General features: G+C 38.6%; 1 protein-coding gene across 1 annotated transcript in view; it reads left to right on the forward strand.

Moving 5' to 3' along the window:
* The first annotated feature begins 201 nt into the window (after nt 1–201).
* The window catches only part of LOC100592765 (lon protease homolog 2, peroxisomal-like), a 116260-nt gene continuing 94407 nt past the window's right edge, over nt 202–22054 (forward strand). The window contains exons 1-6 of the mRNA XM_030808389.1: nt 202–554; nt 8550–8784; nt 12997–13128; nt 14968–15090; nt 17778–17935; nt 19126–19220. Of these exons, the coding sequence (XP_030664249.1) occupies nt 322–554; nt 8550–8784; nt 12997–13128; nt 14968–15090; nt 17778–17935; nt 19126–19220 (976 nt within the window). The 5' untranslated portion in view covers nt 202–321. The remainder of the gene's footprint in view (nt 555–8549; nt 8785–12996; nt 13129–14967; nt 15091–17777; nt 17936–19125; nt 19221–22054) is intronic.

Consider the following 22054-nt stretch of genomic DNA (forward strand, 5'->3'; position numbering starts at 1 on the left):
AATTGAAAAAAAGTTAAAAACACTTCAAGTATATACAAATCAAATAAGATCATCCTTTCAAATATACTCTGTAAGTGAGGCGAAAGTCGCCTCACGCTTGAGTGCACCTCTTTTCGCATAGGTACGACGCTTAATTCTTACCGGGAGGCTCTGCGAGAGAGCAGCGCGAAGCGATGGCTTTTGGGCCCGGGGACGGACCGTAGCGCGTAGCCGGAAGCGGGGGCGCGGAGGCGGGTCTGAGGTTTGGTGGGTGCGGGGCAGGCCGCGGGCAGCTGCCTGTCTGGCTCCTTTTGACAGCCGCCAGTGCGAAAGGCTGCCAGCATGTCATCAGTGAGCCCCATCCAGATCCCCAGCCGCCTCCCGCTGCTGCTTACCCACGAGGGCGTCCTGCTGCCCGGCTCCACCATGCGCACCAGCGTGGACTCGGCCCGCAACCTGCAGCTGGTGCGGAGCCGCCTTCTGAAGGGCACGTCGCTGCAAAGCACCATCCTGGGCGTCATCCCCAACACGCCTGACCCCGCCAGCGACGCGCAGGACCTGCCGCCGCTGCACAGGTAGGCCTGGCTGCCCCCACGGCGGCGACGGGCGGCGCGGCCTCCTCTGGGGACCCGGGCCCAGGCCACGGCCTGCCTTGAGCACGAGGCTCGGTTCGGGGCGGCCTTCGCGGCTCGGTTTCGCCTCTCCGGTGCTATCACGTGCAAAATGGGGATGACAGATACCTGCACCATGACCATGAATGAGATCGTTCGTGAAGTAGTGCCTGACATGTGGTGAAACTACACAGTTCCCTACCGTTCTGGATAATTTAATTTGGATCCTCTTTCTCCCTCGGCAATTCCTCGCCCTCGGTCTTCAGCCCCCGAGGCCAGTGCTTTTAACTTTTCAGGCCCTTTCTTTCTCCCCGGTGATCTCTGCCTTCACTTTCCTTCGTTTTCCACCTTTCTCCCCACTGCCCTTTCCTCCTATCCGCCTCCCCTTTTCCGTCACCCGTCATTTTTGTCCGCTGAGGCATTCTCTGCTCCGTGAGTTAATTTAACTTTTCCTGTTTCATTCCTAAACTGCACTATTTGTGGGTGCCTTCTATACTCCCTGCCACCCTTTTCTTTCTCCCCCGATCTTTCTGTTTCCCTTTGTAAAGGGCGTTTCCTGCTTACATTTTCGCTGGTCCCTCTTTCTGGAACTTTCGTAGCTTCTCACCTCTGCTGCTTCACTCATAACATTTCTTAGGCCCCAGGCTTACTACTGTATTGCCCAATACCGTCGCCCTATTGGTGTGACTTTGGGTGAGAGCCTTAACCTCTATTTCTTTTAGTCTGTAGTTTGGAAACTGACAGCATCCATCTCTTAGGCATGTTATGAAGAATAAATTGAATAATGTGTATATTCCGCTTTGCACCATGCATGATGGATGACTGTGCTGTCCAGTACTGTGTAGTGCATGTGGCTCGTCAAATTGAGATGATAGAGTTGCCAATTGTCCTGGTTTGCTGGGATTGTCTGTTTTAGCATTGAAAGTCCTATGTTTTAGCCTCTCCATCCCAGGGAAACCAGGAGGTTGGTCACCCTAAATGTGCTGTAAGTGTACAATACACACCTGATTTTGAAAAAAACTTTTTGATTAATACATTTCATATAGATTAAATGTTGGAACGGTAGTATTTTGAGTACTTGGGGTTAATAAAATATTAAGATTCCTGCTGTTTTTACTTTATAATATGGCCACTAAAATTTTATATGTGGCCCACATTATATTTTTATTGGACAATGCTGGTATATAATGTGCTCTCAACAAGTATCTTCAAACTCAGCTCCCAAGCACCCGCCTCCTATTCCTAACTCTACTGGAGGTGTTGTGTTTTCAGTTTAGAGCTTCTCCTTTCCTGGCAGTTATCCCTCATTTTTAAATTAGGGGTTCCTGACTCTGAACGGATTTCCAGAGGGTTGGACATGCCTTATTTTTCCTCAAAATCTTGTGATTATGTACATTTTTTAAAGGAGAATCCTTTGCTTTCTTCAGATTCTCAAAGGAGACGGGTACCTCCCCCCCACCCCCGTTAAAAGAAAACAAAACAAAGGAACAAAGACCAACAAACCTTCCACAACAGCCCAGTATTCATTTATATTGTAAAAGCCTTGATTTTCTCAAGCATGGAAAATATTTTGGCTCCCATCTGACCTGCTTTGGTTACTGCCTGAGTGAAATTGGTCACATTCCAAGTTTCAGTACTCTTTGATAAATTGTATTGGATTCTAGTTTCCCAACATATGACCCTGCTCCTTCTGCTTACTTTTCCCAAATTTTTTTGCCTTCTGTGCCCAGGCACTTAGTTCCCTGTCTAGGCAAGAGTGGTCATGATTAGACTTTTCATTTTCTTTCTACTGTGCCTATGTATTGATTAGTCATGGCACATTGTGAACTTGAAAAGTCGATTTAGTCACATTTTAAGTTTCACTATTTGTTGGTATTATTCTGGCAAGATTTTGGAGGGTTTTTATTATTTATTCATTTATTTTTTGAGACAGAGTCTCATTCTGTCTCCTCGGCTGAAGTGTAGTGGCGTGATCGCAGCCCACCGCAACCTTGAGCTCCTGGGCTCAAGTGATCGTCCTGCCTCAGCTTCCGGAGTGTCTGGGACTATAGGCGTGCACCACTACACCCAGCTAATTTTTAAATTTTTTGTAGAAATGTGGGTCTCACTATGTTGCCTAGGCTGGTCTCGAACTCCTGGACTCAAGCTATCCCCTGCTTTGGCCTCTGGAGTAGCTGGGACTATAGGCAAGCGCCACCATACCCTTCAGGTTTTTAATTTATTTTATGAAAATCCCTCCAAAACAACAATCCTCAATTCTCCTGCTTGAAAGTAATCACTAATAATCAGATACCGTGTGATCTGATCCTTGATGTTCATATTATTGCCTTTAACTGAGTAGCAATGTTAAAATTTAATCATTTAAATTAGAAAACATACATTGAAAAGTCTTCACAGAAGTCCAGCATTATAAGAACTCATCAGACCATCTAGTTATCCTAGAAGTATTGTTTGCTACTTAAAAAGCTATGTGGAAAGATTGTACCATATTCCTTGGTAATAGTTTCCAATGTCTTTTTTTTTTTTTATTATACTTTAGGTTTTAGGGTACATGTGCACAATGTGCAGGTTTGTTACATATGTATCCATGTGCCTCCAATGTCTTTTTTTTCTCTAATAGGGCCTTTAAAACACTCTCCTTAAAAAAAAAAAAAAAAAAAAAGCTTTAACAATACCAATACTGAGTTATCCATAGTATTAGCCTGTTTCCATGCACAAGTCTGTCCTTCCCCAGTTACCTGCTTTTCTGTATGGTAGCCCAGAGGTGAGACGAGGGGCTCTGTTCCTGTCTCTTGTTTCCTTTACACCATCCAGGTGACACTGGCTGCAGCCTTCAAGGAGCAGCAGAAGTAATTTGCCCCCAGCGTTCTTTGCCACACAGAGTGGCAGGGTTAAATGATTTAAAATTTAATCATTTAAATTAGAAAACGTACATTGAAAAGTCTTCATAGAATTCCAGCATTAAAAGAACTCATCAGACCATCTAGTTATCCTAGACGTATTGTTTGCTACTTAAAAAGCCTATGTGGAAAGATTGTACCATATTCCTTGGTAATAGTTTCCAATGTCTTTTTTTCTCTAATATGGCTTTTAAAACACTCTACTTAAAAAAAAAAAAAGCTTTAATAATACTAATACTGAGTTATCCATAGCATTAGTCTGTTTCCATGCACAAATCTGTCCTTCCCCAGTTACCTGCTTTTCTGTATGGTAGCGCAGAGGTGAGACGAGGGGCTCTGTTCCTGTCTCTTGTTTACTTTACACCATCCAGGTGACACTGGCTGCAGCCTTCAAGGAGCAGCAGAAGTAATTTGCTCCCAGCGTTCTTTGCCACACAGAGTGGCAGGTTTAGATGTTGACTTACCTCTGCCACTTCCTTGGTGGTTTTGAGTAGTACAGTCCCTTTCTGCACATTAGTGTGCAGGCATGTTGCCTGCAGGAGCCTTTTTAAAGGAGGAGCTTTGGACTTGTCCTGCAGTATAGAACTTGGCTGCCATGCTGACCCAGGGTACCCTGCGTTTTTCTGCTTAGTAGAACTGCATTTTTAGTGCTTCCTGAGTGACCCATTGTTTTCTTAGTGAAAAGGGGTCATAATTTAGCACTACCTGTACAATATCCTTTCAAGCATTTCAAGATGGTCATCCAGCTTTCTTCCAAATTTACACTTTTCAGGGTACATGGCTTCATTTCCTCATAGTGCCGACTTCTCAGTCCCCCTCACCAGGCTGGTGTCAAACTTGTGGGCTCAAGTGATCCTCCTGCCTCAGTCTCCCAAAGTGTTAGGATTACAGGTGTGAGCCACCATGCCTGGCCTATGTTTATAATTCTTGTAGGTAGAAGTGGTACCTATTGTCCATTGTGATGAGAAAAAAGTAAAGTTTGTCTTAAAATATAAGTAAGGAACTCAATTTATTAAATTTAAGTTTATCCTTTAAATTTTAAATTTAAATTTATTTCTATTAAATTTTCTTGTAACCATGTATAACTAAGTTGTTCTACTTTTATTTTGTTGAGACAGGGTCTCACTGTCACCCATGCTGGTGCAGTGGTGCCATCTCAGCTCACTGCAACCTCTGCCTCCCAGGTTCAAGTGATCCTCCCACCTCAGCCTCCTGAGTGTTTGGGACTACAGGCACGTGCCACAATGCCTAGCTTTTTTTTTTCTGGTGGAAACGGGGTTTTGCCATGTTGCTCAAACTGGTTTCAAACTCCTGAGCCCAAACGATTCACTTGCCTCGGCCTCCCAAAGTGCTGGGATTATAGGCGTGAGCCACCATGCCATGTTCTACCTTTTTGAATCTCATTTACTCACTTGTAATAAGGAAATAATACTACCTTCTTCATGGGGTGAAAGGAGGTATAAAATGAAGTATACATAGGAAAGCCTTTTGAAACTGCAAAGCATTCTAAACCTATATCCAAATGGGTAGTTTTAAATGTAGATTTTCACAAAAGGGGATTAAAGAGAGGAGTGGGGAGGCCCCATATTATTCCAACACGGGCTGAACTGAACTAACATCATTGCAGGAAGGTCTTGGAAGATTAAAGATTCCAAGAAAAGTTAAGGGCTTTGAGTAAAAAAATTTTTTTAAAGTGGCTGGGCCTGGTGGCACGTGCCTGTACTCCCACCTACTCATGATGCTGAGGTGGAGGATTACTTGAGCCCAGGTGATTGAAGCTGCAGTGAGCTATAATTGTACCACTGCACTCCAGCCTGGGTGACAGAGCAAGATTCTGTCTATAGGGGGAAAAAAAAAAAGAGGAAGTGCTGGGCATATAGGCTGGAATTAGATATTTACATAATATCCTCATCTTGGAAAACTGCTTTTTCCAGTAGTGCTGCTTTTAGATTTTCCCACTACTGCAGTTGATGATTCTTAAATATGTTTGGAACTCTTATATTATTTAGGTCAGTTTCCAAATTACACAAATTATAACCATTGTAGTCAGACCTCATTTGAATTAAAACAATATTTTACAAACTCTGAGGGTAGATTTGAGTTAGGATTTGGATTAAAACATTATCTTACAAACTCTGAGGATAGATTCGAGTTAGGGGTTTCAAAACTTCTTTGAACAATATCATAATTAGGATGTAGATTTATAGAGCTACTAGCTAAAGGGAAGGACACCAGTCATTGGGATGTATAAGTTTGGATCTATTGCAAAATTAAAATGCTGCCTTTTGAGCATACCTAATAATGCACATACAATAGAAGAGCCAGAATTTTTAGAAAAATGACTGACTTGATATACAACCTTTTGTATATCATAGAAGGAAAATATTAGTTGAGTATTTTGTTTATTTACCTGTTTGTACATATAAAACCTGAGGCCCAATATACAATAGATTCTTTTTCACTATGCTTTTCACCCACAGTGTCTCACCAGGTACTCTGTTTCTGGCCATCTATAATTTTCTTTAAAAGGGATATATTCTAGGCTGGGCGTGGTGGCTCATGCCTATAATCCTAGCACTTTGGGAGACCGAGATGGGAGCATTGCTTGAGGCCAGTAGTTGGAGATCAGCCTGGTCAACATAATGAGATCCCATCTCTGATAAAAAAAAAAAAAAAAAAAAAAAAAAAAAAAAAGATTTTTTTTAAAAGGGATAATATCTAGTCAACTATAAGTGATTTTAAGTAAAAAGCAATTAAGACATGTATACATCTATACCTTCAGCTTAATCTCTTCAGTTTGGAACATCTTCCTTTCACAGCAAAAATATTGTATTTGCTTTATAAGAAAACCCCTTTTGGCCAGGTGTGGTGGCTCACGCCTGTAATCCTAGCACTTTGGAAGGCTGAGGTGGGTGGATCACCTGAGGTCAGGAGTTCAAGACCAGCCTGGCCAACATGGTGAAACCCCATCTCTACTAAAAATACAAAAATTAGCTGGGCGTGGTGGTGTATGCCTGTAATCCCAGCTACTTGGGAGGCTGAGGCACGAGAATCCCTTGAACCCAGGAGGCAGAGTGCAGTAAGCTGAGATCACGCCATTGTACTTCAGCCTGGGCGACAGGGCGAGACTCCCTCTAAAAAACAAACAAAGAAACCACAGTGGCTCACACCTGTAATCCCAGCACTTTGGGAGGCCGAGGTGGGCGAATCATTAGGTGAAGAGATCGAGAGCATCCTGGCCAACATGGTGAAACCTCATCTCTACAAAAAATACAAAAAATTAGCTGGGCGTGGTGGTGTGCGCCTATAGTCGCAGCTACTTGGGAGGCTGAGGCAGGAGAATCACTTGAACCCAGGAAACGGAGGTTGCAGTGAGCCGTGATTACGCTGCTGTGCTCCAGCCTGGTGACAAAGTGAGACTCCGTCTCAAAAAAAAAAAAAAAAACCTCTTTAGCATCACCTTTTAGCCCAATGACGTAGCCCAAATAATTAAATTTGTCTCCTGATCGGAGGTTTGGATTTGTCTCTCTTTCTGGTTCCTCCTTGGTTTCTACTTTGTAAACCCTTTAGGCTGGGAATCCAGTTTCTTGTCTGTGGATGTTTTATATACAAACAGGACTGTGAGCTCTTTCAGCATTGTACAAACATTGATGAATATCATCTGCAATTAATTATGGTTTAAGTTATTCTCTAATCAGTTTAGATGTGGCTCACCTTTCTCAGGCAATCTGAGTGGGCTTTCAGAAGTGGGAAATATGGTCTACTATTGATTGAAGAAAAGCAACCACAACACAAATAAGTCAAAATAATAGCTAATTGCTAAATAATTTCAAGTTTTTTATGTGTGTGATTTTTTTCCCTCACCAATTTATCTTCTCAGTTGTTTGGCTTAAGTTATTATTTAAATCAGTTTTTATTGTAAACATAATGACTGAAAGGTAAGAAAGGATAGACGTAGTTCAGAATAAGCTGAGTGGCAGAAAGAAGCCAAAGGCTGTGTGTAATCTACGGAATGAGTAATTTATAAGGAAGTAATCAAGAACTCACTGTGTGTAGAAGTAAGCAAGTTCAGTCACATATTCACATCCTGTATTATATGATTTATTATCTTTGAGATGGGCAGGTGTGGTCTTCTATTACCGCTTTCCTAGGGTGTTGAGAGTTCTAGTCCTTCTATTTTCTTTTCTGGAATTACCACTTTTCCTATGGCTGAAGGGAGAAAATATTATTTATTTTGGGATCTGGAATTGTCCTCTCAGTGTTGATTTTTGTATTTTATATAACTGACTTAGTTTGGATGAAGCTTCCTTTCTGTGAATTAAATTTATATGTGACTTGATCAGAGTTGTATTTGCTGATGAGGAGCTGAGACTTGAAGCCTTTTCACCTATTGTTAGGTAAAGTGATTACCACTTAGAACTAGGTTGAGACCTTTTGAGATGTGGGTCTTTCTTTAGCTCTCCTCAGTCTATGGCAGTGTGTGGACTCTAATATTTAGCCCTCACACTTAGAAATTCAGTGTTAAGGGCATATATATAAGTTCCCAGTTTGTGATGGCCGTTTGTGATAAGGTGGGTATGTGGAAGTTTCATAGACGGATTATGTAAGAAAACTGACTTGATGTTAGTAGCACAACTGGTGTTGGAACAGAGATTTCTTAGATTGGTTTATGCTATTTATATCTAAATGTAATTAAATTGATAATATTTATCCTGGTATAAGATTGCCTTATTCTTAGTTGGCAACGTTAATTTAAGAGATGTAATTCTCAGCTGCTTTTCTCTTACATTTTTATGCGTGAATAATCCAAGTGTTTACAAATTCCTACCTAATTTTTTAAAAGAGGTGCGGATTATAGTGAGATGGTCTGCTTTGCCGTATAGCTGAGGGTAGTGGCGGAAGAGGCCACATACTGGATGCTAAGTTAGAGAAACAATTTATTTACACTTCAGATGTATTTTGCTTAATGAATGTATCAGAAAAGCCAACACTTTCTGAAGTGAGTTTCTGTTCTACTATATTGAATGTTTATAATGCCGATGTTTTGTGTGTTTTTCAGGATTGGCACAGCTGCACTGGCCGTTCAGGTTGTGGGCAGCAACTGGCCCAAGCCCCACTACACTCTGTTGATTACAGGCGTGTGCCGTTTCCAGATTGTACAGGTCTTAAAAGAGAAGCCATATCCCATTGCTGAAGTGGAGCAGTTGGACCGACTTGAGGAGTTTCCCAACACCTGTAAAATGAGGGAGGAGCTAGGAGAACTATCAGAGCAGTTTTACAAATATGCAGTACAAGTAAGTTGCTTTTATTTTTTGTTAAAACCCATTTTTCTTTGGTTCCTTTGCTTTCCTAAGATAGAGTGAATCTGTTGGATGGTGAAGTTTTAGGACAGTATACATTTAAATGAGTTAGTAACATAATATATTAATTCCGATTTACTCTTGTCTGGGGTTGTACCTAAATCATTCCAGGACATATTGGCCTACCCTTTCTAAAGTTTTCCAAATGTTATTTCTGCAGCTTTCTTTCTAACTTCTACTGTCTCTAAACTAGATAATTATTAAACCTAAATATTTAAAGCTAAAAAATGAAATACTGCACAGAAGCTATTTGTCACTAAAATATCTAGGCACCATTTATATGAGTTATAATATATTACTTCAAAAGTCAAGATCACATTATCTAGCAGTAACTATGGTAGATCAAGCCTGTGGTGGGCTGATTTCAAGTATGGTTAAAACCTTGATTAACTAGAATGCTGGGAAGGTTTAATGCTGCATTAAATATTTGACTCTTTAATTCTAGTTTTTTTGTTAACCTTAGATAGAACAGAAAGCACCTATTCCCACCCCATTTTGTTTCAAACCTTAATGAAACATACTATAAAATTATAAAGTATAGTCTTCTACTTTTCTATTAGTATAATCTCGTGGCTATCTATGAGGATCAGATAATGTTTAAAAGTCTCAATTATAAATACTACTGATCATTGAAATATGTGTAGGGCAAGTGTTCATAGCCTGTGGTACCTGTATCTGATGTGGCATTTGAAGAGCCATACTTACAGTGTAATGAACAATAATAGAAAAATAGAAAATTTGAGGGCCAGGTGCGGTGATGCACACCTGTAATTGCAGCACTTTGGGAGGCTGAGGTGGGTGGATTGCTTGAGCCCAGGAGTTCGAGATCAGCCTTGGCAGCATGGTGAGATCCCGTCTCTACAAAATGTACAAAAATTAGCCGAATGTGATGGTGCGTGCCTGTAGTCCCAGCTACTGGGGAGGCTCAGGTGGGAGGATTGCTTGAACCTAGTAGGTGGAAGTTGCAGTGAGCCAAGATTGCATCACTGCACTCCAGCCTGGGCAACAGAGCGAGACCCTGACTCAAAAAAAAAAAAAGAAAAATAGAAAATTTGAATCTGTAATTTCTATGTGGGCTGAAAGAAAGGACTTTGAGGAAAGAAATTTCAGTTTGAAAACTGGAATAAGTGAATATACTGCTTAGGAATAAAGGAGATTGAGAGAAATAGAATTTCTTTTTCTTTTCGGCAGTGATGTTCCCTGGGTCTTTGTGCTTCTATTGGACATAGATAGCTTCATAGCCTCTTTTGCTTTGCTTTTACTTCTTTGCACTTTGAATCTAGAGAAACTTTTTAAACTTGTAAAGATTTTGCAGTGACATTGAAAGAATTTTTAGAGATAAATAGATCACCACACATCTTACTATCATCATGCATCAAATTTAATTTTTGTTCATCTTCTGGGCTCAGTTCATATTCAATTATATGTTTTGTTTTTGTATCCATGTCTAATGTTCATATTAAGTACTTTTGTTAATTTCATTGAGTTAATATATACTAATTTTATAATTTCCCTTTTTAGACATTACGGTTATTTCCAATTCTCTTTCATCCCCTTCTGCATCTACTTCTACAGCCCTCTTCAGTGGACTTCTTCAATAGCATCCTGTCTCCTAGTTCTTCTGTCTTGAAACTTTTCTCTTCACTGAGCCTTTCTAAAAGAAGTTTGGGGCATCCCTTTCCCTTGAGTAAAAGACTTTAATGGCTATAAGATGGACACCAAATTTCTTAGTATAACATTAAGACTGTTTGCAACTTGTCTTGGGCCTATCTGTCTTGCCTCAACTCTAGTTATCACCTCATTGACACCCTATTTCTAGCTCTACTGAATGTAAAACAGCTTCACATTGAGTTATTTTATGTCTCTATGATTCTGCCTTCAGTTCTCTGCTGGGAGTGCTCTTCCATCTCTGATTTTTTTTTGAAACGGAATCTTGCCCTGGTGCCCAGGCTGGAGTGCAGTGGTGCAATTTTGGCTCACTGCAGCCTCTGCCTCCCAGGTTCAAGCGATTCTTCTGCTTCAGCCTCTCGAGTAGCTGGCATTACAGGCATGCGCCACCACGCCTGGCTAATTTTTTGTGTCTTTAGTAGAGATGAGTTTTCACCATGTTGGCCAGGCTGGTCTTGAACTCCTGACCTCATGATCCCACTGCCACCACGCCCGGCCTCCATTTCTGAATTTTAAAATTGAATCTATGCTTTCCCAATAGCTGTAGGCTGTTAGTGTTCCTCTCTCTGTGCCTTCACGGTCTGTCGTACATGTCATTTAACATAATGCTTATCACGTTGTATTGAAATGTATCTTATAGGTATTTTTTCTCTGCCAAACTTGAATTCATTTTTCTCCTTTAGCCATCCTGTACTGAGCAGTCTATTGGGTCTGGCAAATAGTTTGTACTCAGTAAATGTTTGGAAAATGAGTTTTAACTGTTTTATTTTCGTAGGGTGAATTCCTACTAGCAAGGGTATTCAAATTTTATTATCTACTTCTTCCACCTGAACAGCTTCATCGTAATTATACTTTAATTCCCTTCATTCTAGGCAGGTAATGGATAGGTTCCAAAATTACAGTGTTGTTGGAGAGGTTTGATTATTACTAGCACATGAAATCTGATTTGAGTTGACTAAATGAGGGTTTAGTACATCATTATGAATTAGTGTGAACTAAGTTTTGCAGTGTTAACTTCTCTGAAATCTCAGTCACATAACATGGGTGTCTTTCTGGCTCATGCTTCATGCCTGAGACTAGTGGGGGTTATGTCTGCCTATTAAAGTCACTTGGACCCAGGTGGATTGGAGATTCATCTCAAGACATGCTTCCCTTATCTCTGAGGCAGGAAAAGGAAATGGGGCGCATCTCTCATTGGCTTGTAATGCTTCTGCCCAGAAGGAGCTGTCACTTCCACTGTGTTTCATGGATCAATTTAAGGCTCATAGACACACCTATTAATATATTTGAAGGAAGTTAGAAAGAGCAGCGCCCAGAAGAAAAGGGGAGTTTGTCAGTAGTCCTAATGACTATCACAGTTACTGAAAGTGTGCCTTGGGCGTAATCTATCTTAACTCCCAGATAGACACTGACAGTTGTTTTTCTAAAAGTCATTCACAGTCAGTGCTCAGATTCTAGTTAGTCCAAATTGATATGGTTTGGCTGTGTCCACACACAAATATCACCTTGAGTTGTAATAATTCCCATGTGTCGGGGCGGTGCCAGGTGTAGATCATTGAATTACGGGGGCGGTTCCCCCAAACTGTTCTCTTGGTGGTAAGTCTCACAAGATCAGATGGTTATATAAATGATAGTTCCCCTGCACACGCTGTCTTGCCTGCCACCATGTAAGACAGACCTTTGCTTCTCCTTTGCCTTCCTCCATGATTGTGAGGCCTCCCCAGCCATGTGGAACTGTGCGTCCATTAAACCTCTGTCTTTTATAAATTACCCAGTCTCTGGTATGTCTTTATTAGCAGTGTGAGAACAGACTAATACACAAATGTTATACTAAATATTAATATTTCAGTTTCTGATTGGCCATGATAATAGCATCAACTATGCTGAATTTCTAATAATACACATATTTCTAATATGCATCTAATAGGCGTTATACTGTGATTACGTAAGAGAATATTCTTGTTCTTAAGAACAAGGGTCCTTAATCTGTGGCAGGATTGGAGATTTAAAGAATAAGGATCTCGATTCTGCAGCTTATCCTCAAGTGTTCATTAATTAGGTGTGAGTGTGGAGAGAGAGAAAGCAAACATGGCAAAATGCCACTTTTCAGTTGGTGAATTCAGTTGGTGAATCTGGAAGAAGGATATACAGGAGTTATTGTATGATTCTTGCAACTTTTTTGTACATTTGAATTGTTTTCAATAGAAAGTTAAAAATAATCATGGCACAAGTTTACAAAACCCTTGTAAACATTAGTATTAACTACTTTTAAGCCATTATTGCTTTTCATTCTGATTGACGTTTTGAAAGTACTTTTCTTTTCTTCTGAGGCCTGTAAAATACGTGGACTATATTAATCAGTGATCTTTCAGAAACAAAGACTGAGGCCCAAACATTAAACCTAGATGGAAATCTGATTTTTAAAAATTCACAAATAATGCCAGATTTCATTTAAAAGACTTTTTTTCCCCCTTCTAGTTGGTTGAAATGTTGGATATGTCTGTCCCTGCAGTTGCTAAATTGAGACGTCTTTTAGATAGTCTTCCAAGGGAAGCTTTACCAGACATCTTGACATCAATTATCCGAACAAGCAACAAAGAGAAACTCCAGGTACAGTGTTCCCTTCTTGAACGCCAGGTTGCTTTGTCACTTTTTATTGAGATCTAGATAGTGAGTAGTTAAGTTTTGACCTTCAAGAGAAAGATATTGGAGACCCAAAGTAGTTGAAATGCTTTTACATTTAAACTGACTTTCAAATGTGATTGTTTTATATTTTTGTTTACACAAGCAGCTCTTTTATTTGCATAATCAGTTAATAGTAGTCAATTTATAGAAAAAGTTAAAGCAAAGAATCATAAAAAGGTAAATATTTGACTGGGTGCTCACACCTGTAGTCCCAGCCCTTTGGGAGGCCGAGATGGGTGGATCGCTTGAGATCAGGAGTTCGAGACCAGCCTGGCCAACATGGTAAAACCCCATCTCTACTAAAAATACAAAATTAGCTGGGCATGGTGGTGCACGCCTATAATCCCAGCTACTCGGGAGGCTGAGGCAGGAGAATCGCTTGAACCCAGGAGGCGGAGGCTGCAGTGAGCCAAGATTTCACCACTGCACTCCAGCCTGGGCAACAGAGACTCTGTCTCAAAAAAAAAAAAAAGAAAAGGGTAAATATTTAATTTAACTTATAATGTAGACGTTCTTTGATTCACTATTTTTAAACGTGGAGCCATGGCCCTTCCCTTATGTGTGTGGACCTGCTTTCTTAGAATCTTCATGATGTTTCTTATATAAATCACACCTATGGTGCATTACTTATAATTTTAAATTTATATTTATTTAAAGTGAAATGAATGTTAAAGACACTTGAAAAGTAATCCAAGTGTAGAATCCTACATTTACATGACTTAATTCCCAAACTGTAATACTTTAAGTTTTCTTGCACACTTATTTTTAAGGTATTTTTAAAGCAGTCTTTTTTACTGAATCATCCTAGAATATTTGTTTGTTTTCAGTGAAACAGCTCTTTCATATGTTATCAGTTTATTTAGTACTTAAATCCAACCATTATAATAGCAAATACAACTAACACAAACAGGTTGGTTATAATGAAACCAGTAGGAGTAGAAGAGTTACAGGACTGCCAGAGAGCCCCCTGGCTGTGGGCGGCAGCAGTGTGTTTTACTGCGGGAACGGAGAGCGGCCCGTGCTCCGACAAATCACTAGTGAGATTTGGTTGAGTGCTTCTGTTCTCTTGTGTATGTAAACATTTAATATTTTGAACCTATAATTTGTTTAGATCTAATATGAAAACACATTCTGGGCTTCAAGAGAATAATTCCCAGAGAGAGTTGACGTCAACTGTGTGTCTGGTTTTTTTATCTTAAAAACGCACAGCTTTGGCCGGACGCAGTGGCTCACGCCTGTAATCCCAGCACTTTGGGAGGCCGAGGCGGGTGGATCACGAGGTCAGGAGATCGAGACCATCCTGGCTAACACAGTGAAACCCCGTCTCTACTAAAAATACAAAAAATTAGCCAGGCATGGTGTCGGGCGCCTGTAGTCCCAGCTACTCGGGAGGCTGAGGCAGGAGAATGACGTGAACCCGGGAGGCGGAGCTTGCAGTGAGCCAAGATCTCCCCACTGCACTCCAGCCTGGGGACAGAGCAAAATTCCGTCTCAAAAAAAAAAAAAAAAAAACACACAGCTTCATTTTAAAGTGAAAAACCAAGATCCTGTTTTTTTTCTTTCTTTTTTAAGGATTCTGATATTCATCTCAAACAACCTTGCTGATTAATATAGTTCATTTGGTTGTCTTAGCCATAGTGTAGCTGTGAATACTGTCAAGAATCTTTTTTTTTAATTTGGCAATTTAAACCATGGCTCTGACTGCCTGTTTTTGGATTGTGTGTTTCTGAGAGAGATCCTATTAATTGACTCACATTTCCTTAGATTTTAGATGCTGTGAGCCTAGAGGAGCGGTTCAAGATGACTATACCACTGCTTGTCAGACAAATTGAAGGCCTGAAATTGCTTCAAAAAACCAGAAAACCCAAGCAAGATGATGATAAGAGGGTAAATATTTATTTTAACCCATTTCAGGTTTGAAAAAAAAATAAGGAGAATAAAGAGAGGAACAAATAAGAAAAGTTTATTGTCTCCTACCACTTGCATTACTGATAAAATTTAGGTGTTTCCCTCTCATCTTTTTCTTTGCCTGGATTTTTTTTTAAAGCATGTAAGCATTTTTCTCACTTTGTTTTGGTTATTATCCAAAAGGATAATTTACTGAGCCATTTCCCCTTTTGTGTTGTTTCCAATGTTTTGTGCATTGTAAACACTAACAAATAACTATGATGGGTGTCTTTTGAGTATAACATTTTTTTACTGCATGTAGTATTAAGAAACTAATACAAAACTCTTTCTTAAAAGGACTGTATGTTGTGTCAAAATTTGGCTGTTTTCAACTTATAATAAGTTTCCATTTTTATTTAGTCCAACTCTTGATCTTTTTTTGTTTTCTAAGCTTAAGTCCTCTAACTTCTAGTGGCTTGATAAATATTCACTTTCCTTTCAGTTTAACTTTAGTTGATTTTTTAAAAAGTATTCAATTCTTTAACCCATACATTATTTTGAAGACAGCAGTTGTATTTTTCCCTCAAATAGCTTTTTATTTGACTCAACACCACTAATTAAATAATCCTTCCCATCCCCATTATCATCCGTTACATTTATATGTACGATGGGATCTGTTTGAAGTCTATCTTGATCTGCTGATTTTACTATTTTTATGTCTGGACAGAGTTTATGTTAGGAAGATATATTTGATGTGGACAGGATGTGAAAATGGCAGTTCTCTGAAGGTGTTGAGATGCAGCACTCTGACTTAAGTGAGGCGTTGAGAATTATATTAGCAATTTGACGTTCATCAGCACAGAAGTCTTGTCATCAAAGAGAATACATTGTAGAGAAAGCAGAACAGAAGGGAAGAACTCCTCCCCGGTGGGACTAGAGAAGGGGCAATAAAGTAGGCTGAGGAGAGAGATAGGAACAGTGATCGTCATGCTGGCGATTAGTACTCCAGGACACCATGCTGTTTAAAACATGCAGAAAGCTAGATTATTTCTGGCTTGAGATCAGGTCAGGGACTCAATTACTCATTATGTGTAGAAAGACAAATCCACTGGGAGTTGCAGAAAACTGCAGCTTACTCTTAATAAAGTTTGCCATCACTTAAATTGAAAGTTTTTCAAAAGTGCTCCAGAAAATGATCAAGCAAGAGACAGTTATTTAAAAAGTAGGAATTAGGATAATATTTGGAGTTAACCTAAAACTCTCTCCTTTTTGTTCCCCTAAGAGTTGAAAAGCACTGTTTTAGCAGTCAGGAAGGAAAAATGCATTAAAAAGTGCTTTTGTCTTAACAATGAAATCACTGATATGCTTATAGAAATCTCACTTTTAAAAAATATATAATATGTTCAGTTTTTTATTTATAATATTTTATCTGCTGATGACTTATATAAGAATAAAAGCATATATTTAGTACTTATGTTTTTATAAAATTAAATTTTTATTTACTGCTTTATGTTTTAAACATTTTTATATTTGAATGTATTAAATAGATAAATTTTCCAGGTTAAAAAATAAGTTCTGGGCTGAATGCAGTGGCTCATGCCTGTAATCCCAGCGCTTTGGGAGGCCAAGGAAGGAGAATCGCTTGAGGCCAGGAGTTCAGGAACAGGCTGGGCAACATAGTGAGACCTCATCTTTACAAAAAAAATTTAAAAAATTAGCCAGCATGCTGGTGTGTGTCTGTAGTCCCAGCTACTTAGGCAGCTGAGGTGGAAGGATTATTTGAGCCAGGGAGGTTGAGGCTGCAGTAAGCAGTGTTCATGCCATTGCACTTCAGCATGGATGACAAAGCTTGACTCTGTCTCAAAAAATAAAATGTTCTGGGGGCTTTTAAATTAAATGCTAGTATATAATTTTGCTCTAGTAATGGTTGTTTATTCATGAATTTCAAGGAGCACGTAAGGTGGTTTTAACATATGATATAGAGATCATAGAGAACACAAAGGCCATTTGACTTTGCACAGAATATGTTTTTTAGATTTGAAAGAACAATTTTGGCGGGATGGGAACAGATGCCAAAGGCTCACTGAAGTAATTGATGAGGTAGGGGATCTGGTGGTTATAGCCACTTGTTAGAGAAGCAGAACCTCACAAGAAAGGAAGTAAATAGTGCGGTAGTTAACTAGAAGAAACTAGAGGTAAGAAAAAAATACTTTGAAAGCAGGAAAGCTTTGAAGGCAAAATAGAGCCAGTGGTGGAAAGGTTGAAGATGCTAGGAAGAAATTTTGTAATGTAGGAGATAAAATGGAATTTTTTTCAGTCACCAAATGGTACGAAGTAATGTATTTCAAGAAAATAGTGGCTGCAACAGTAGCTCAAAGAAAGATAATTTCTAGATGGTTTAATTATTTCTAGTATCCAGTTCCTTGAAATTTGTTTTCTTATGCAAGTATTATTGTAAGCATATACCAAAGAATCATGTCTACCTTATGCTGGTCTACATCTGCAATTCTGCTGCCTCTCTGTATACAACCGCCTTTTGATTATCATTCTGAACTTCACTTCCTAAAGATATAGACTGTAGTCATAAAAATGTTTATTCAGCACCAGTCATAATCTTATGTGTACCTGAGTACTTCATTTCCAATTTATTTTGACATACGGTTTTACTCTTCTGCTTTCTACGTTAGGTTATAGCAATACGCCCTATTAGGAGAATTACACATATCTCAGGTACTTTAGAAGATGAAGATGAAGATAATGATGACATTGTCATGCTAGAGAAAAAAATACGAACATCTAGTATGCCAGAGCAGGCCCATAAAGTCTGTGTCAAAGAGATAAAGAGGTAAATTATAAAAGGCATTTGTTCATTATTGTTTTCATTCTTAGTACTCCTGATTAACACCACTTTCACTACTCTTTTCTCAATTTCTGAGGATACATAATACAAGTCTTCCACCTGCAGTGTGCTGTCAAGCAATATAACTCTTGCAGCTGCCTTTTTGTTGTCTGAAAGAACAGACCATGCTTCTTTGTTTATATGTAATGTTTGTTCAGTTAGCATCATATTCTTCACATGTGACTTTTCTTCTCTTGATTATAAACTCTCAAGGGCAAGGACTGTCCATTTCTCTTTGTACAAGACAAAGTACAAGGAAACCTTGATAACAGAATAGGATATATGGGTTGATTACATTTTCTGGATATCCCCAGCGTTAAACTGAAAGCCATTTTTCCTTTGCATACTTTTAACTTTATAACTCTTATTACATTTTCTTTTATTAGTGAATTGTAATGAGCTTGCTTGAATGCTTAGTGACTTAATATTTGACTTTCTGAGGCTCACAGTTAAGAACATTAGTAATTGTAGTTGATGGGTATTTTATATTGCCTCTGACAGTAGTTACTATGTGTAGAACGTTTATTATGTGCAGAACACTTTGCTAAGCACTGCATATATTGTGGAAGTAGCATTTGTTATTAAATATATATTAGCTTGCTTTTATGAGCAGACCTCACTCATCTCTGATACAAAAAAAATAAAATTATTGTATTATGCATAGTTAGGCACTTACATCTTACTGTGATAAGTAAACCAATGGATATGTGTCACTTGACTATCCCTGTGAGCTTAAAAGGGACACACACTAGTGAGGCCATATTTCCAGGCTAGAATTAGATATAATGTTTTCTCCTGCAGTTTGCAGGTATCTGCCTTATTTTATTTTGTAAGTACCTTAAGTACTTAGAAAATATGAGAATATATTGTAGAGAAAGCAGAGCAGAAGGGAAGAACCCCTCCCTGGTGGGACTCCAGAAGGGGCAGTAAAGTAGGCTGGGGAGAGAGATAGGAGTGGTGATCATTACATTACAAAACAAAATAAATGTTTTATTATCTGGATACTCTAAAACTTTTTCAGATTTGTTTAAACATGCATGATACATCTAACCAAGAAAGAGAGCTGTGTTTGATTTTTCTGTTATGGAATTTTTGTGTGTTCGTGAACATGTTTGCTGTGTATTCTTTCTCCACAGACTCAAAAAAATGCCTCAGTCAATGCCAGAATATGCTCTGACTAGAAATGATTTGGAACCTATGGTAGAACTTCCTTGGAACAAAAGTACAACTGGTAAGCCAAAAAATAACACCTTTTTTGCAGTCTAATTGTCACTCAGAAAGCTCATGCAATTTTTCATTTCAAATTTACTCCACTGACTGTCGTACTGTTAAATTATTTTTGTTTTCAATTTTTTTGAAACCATTTTATTGAAGTGTGATTGGCATACAAAAAGCTGTATATATTTAATGAATACATCTCAGTGAGTTTCAGAATAAGTATACACCCATGAAACCATCACAATCTTCATAGCCATAAACATATCCATCACCTCCAAAGTTTCCTCCTACCTCTTTTGTGATTATTATTATCATCATTATTATTGGCTTTTTTCTTTTGGTGCTGGTGGTAAGAACATTGAGCGTAAGGTCTAATGTTAAATTAACAATATTGTTAGCGATAGGCACTTTTCTTTATAGTAGATCTCTAGAACTTATTTATCTTGCATAAGTGAAACTTTGTTCCCTTTAAACATCACCTCCCATTTCCTTCTCCTCTCATCCCCTGGCAACTACTAGTCTACTCTCCATTTCTATGAGTTTGACTATTTTAGATTCCACATTCATTAAATAGGTGAAATCATACAGTACTTGTCTTTCTGTGTCTGGCTCATTTCACTTAGCATGATGCCCTCTAGGTCCATCTGTGTTGTCACAGATGGCAAGATTTCGTTCCTTTTTAAGGTGCATAATATTCCATTGTATGTCTATACCACGTTTTCTTTATTCACTTATGTGTCAGTAGACATTTCAGTTATTTCCATATCTTGGCTATTGTAAGTAATACTGCAGTGAATACGGAAGTGCGGATATCCCTGATTTCAGTTCCTTTGGCTATTTACCCAGAGGTGGGATTGCTGGATCATATGGAAGTTGTATTTTAACTTTTTTAGTAACTTCCATACTGTTTTCATAATGGCTGTACCAATTTACATTCCGATCAACAGTGTACAAGGGTGCCCTTTTCTCCATATCCTCACCTTCACTGGTTATGGTTTTTTGTTTGTTTGTTTTTTTAAATAATGGCCATCCTAACAGGCATAAAGTGCTTTCTCATTGTGGTTTTGATTTGCATTTCCCTGATGATTAGTCATGATAAGCACCTATTTGATTTTTTGCTGTTAAGTTTCATGAGTTCCTTATATGTTTTGGATATTAACCCCTTATCAGAAATATGGTTTGCACATATTTTCTCACATTACATAGGTTGCCTTCTCATTTTGCTGAACTTTTTAAATTCTGTACAGAAGCTTTTTAGTTTGATATAATTTCACTTGTTCATTTTAGCTTTTGTTGCCTTGACTTTGGTGTCATATGCAAAAATACCATGCCCAGAACAATGTCAAGGAGCTTTTAAAATATATTTTCTTCTAGAAGTTTTTCAGTTTCAGGCCTTACATTTAAGTCTTTAATCCATTTTGAATTAATGTTTGTACGTGGTGTAATATAAGGGTTCAAGTGCGTTCTTCTGCATGTGGGTGTCTGGTTTTCCCAGCAACATTTTTTTGAAGAGACTGCCCTTTCCCTATTGTATATTCTTGGTGCCCTTGTTGAAAATTGGTTGACCTTCTAGGTAACCTTATAGGATTTATTTCTGGGCTCTCTATTCTATTTCATTGGTCCGTGTGTCTGTTTTTGTGCCAGAATCATACTCTCTGATTACTATAACTTCATAAAATAACTTGAAGTCAGAAAGTCTGGTGCCTCCATGTTTGTTCTTGCTCAAGATTGGTTTGGCTAGTCAGGGCCTTTTGTAATTTCTTATTAATTTTAGGATTTTTAAATCTATTTTTGTGAAAAATGTCATTGGAATTTTAATAGGGATTACATTGAACTTGTAGATTGCTTTGAGTGGTATAGACATTTTAACAACATTCTTCTAGTCTACGAACATGTAATATCTTTCAATTTATTTGTGTCTAACTTCTTTCATCAGTGTTTTATAATTTTTAGTGTACAGACCTTTTACCTCCTTGGTTAAGTTTGTACTTAAGTATTTCATTCTTTCTGAAACTATTGTAAATGAGATTGTTTCCTTAATTTCTATTTATTTATTTATTTATTTATTTATTTATTTATTTTGACATGGAGTTTCACTCTTGTCACCCAGGCTGGTGTGCAGTGGCATGATCTTGGCTCACTGCAACCTCTGCCTCCCAAGTTCAAGTGATTCTCCTGCCTCAGCCTCACAAGTAGCTTTAATTACAGGCACCTGCCATGACACCCGGCTAATTTTTTGTATTTTTAGCAGAGACAGGATTTCACTATGTTGGACAGGCTAGTCTCAAACTCCTGACCTCAAGTGATCCACCCGCCTCGGCCTCCCAAAGTGCTGGGATTACAAACATGAGCCACCGTGCCTGGCCCTTAATTTCTCTTTGGAGAAAGGTTTTTTTTTTTTTGAGCTTTATTGAAGTGTAATTGACATACGGTAAACTTCACAAATGTAATATGTACATTTTGATGAGTTTTGACTTACGTATATCTCTGTAATACCATCACCATAATTAAGATAATGAGCATAACTATCACCTCCAAAAGTTTCTTCATGCTCTTTGATAATCCCTTCCTTCTTCCCCGCCCCTTTCCTCCTTGCCTCCTAATCCCCAAGCAACCACTAAAGATTAGTCTGTATTTTCTAAAATTTCATATAAATGGAATCATACAGTTGTGAGCCTTTTTTTCTGGCTTCTTTAATTCAGCATGATTATTTTGAGGTTCATCCATGTTGCTGTGTATAACAGAAATTTGCTTCTTTTTATTGCTGGAGTTGTATTCTGTTGTATGGATATACCATCATTTGTTTATCAGTTCACCTGTTGATAGACATTTGGATTGTTTTCAGTT

The sequence above is a fragment of the Nomascus leucogenys genome, unplaced genomic scaffold, assembly GCF_006542625.1.
Source record: "Nomascus leucogenys isolate Asia unplaced genomic scaffold, Asia_NLE_v1 Super-Scaffold_544, whole genome shotgun sequence".
Taxonomy (NCBI): domain Eukaryota; kingdom Metazoa; phylum Chordata; class Mammalia; order Primates; family Hylobatidae; genus Nomascus; species Nomascus leucogenys.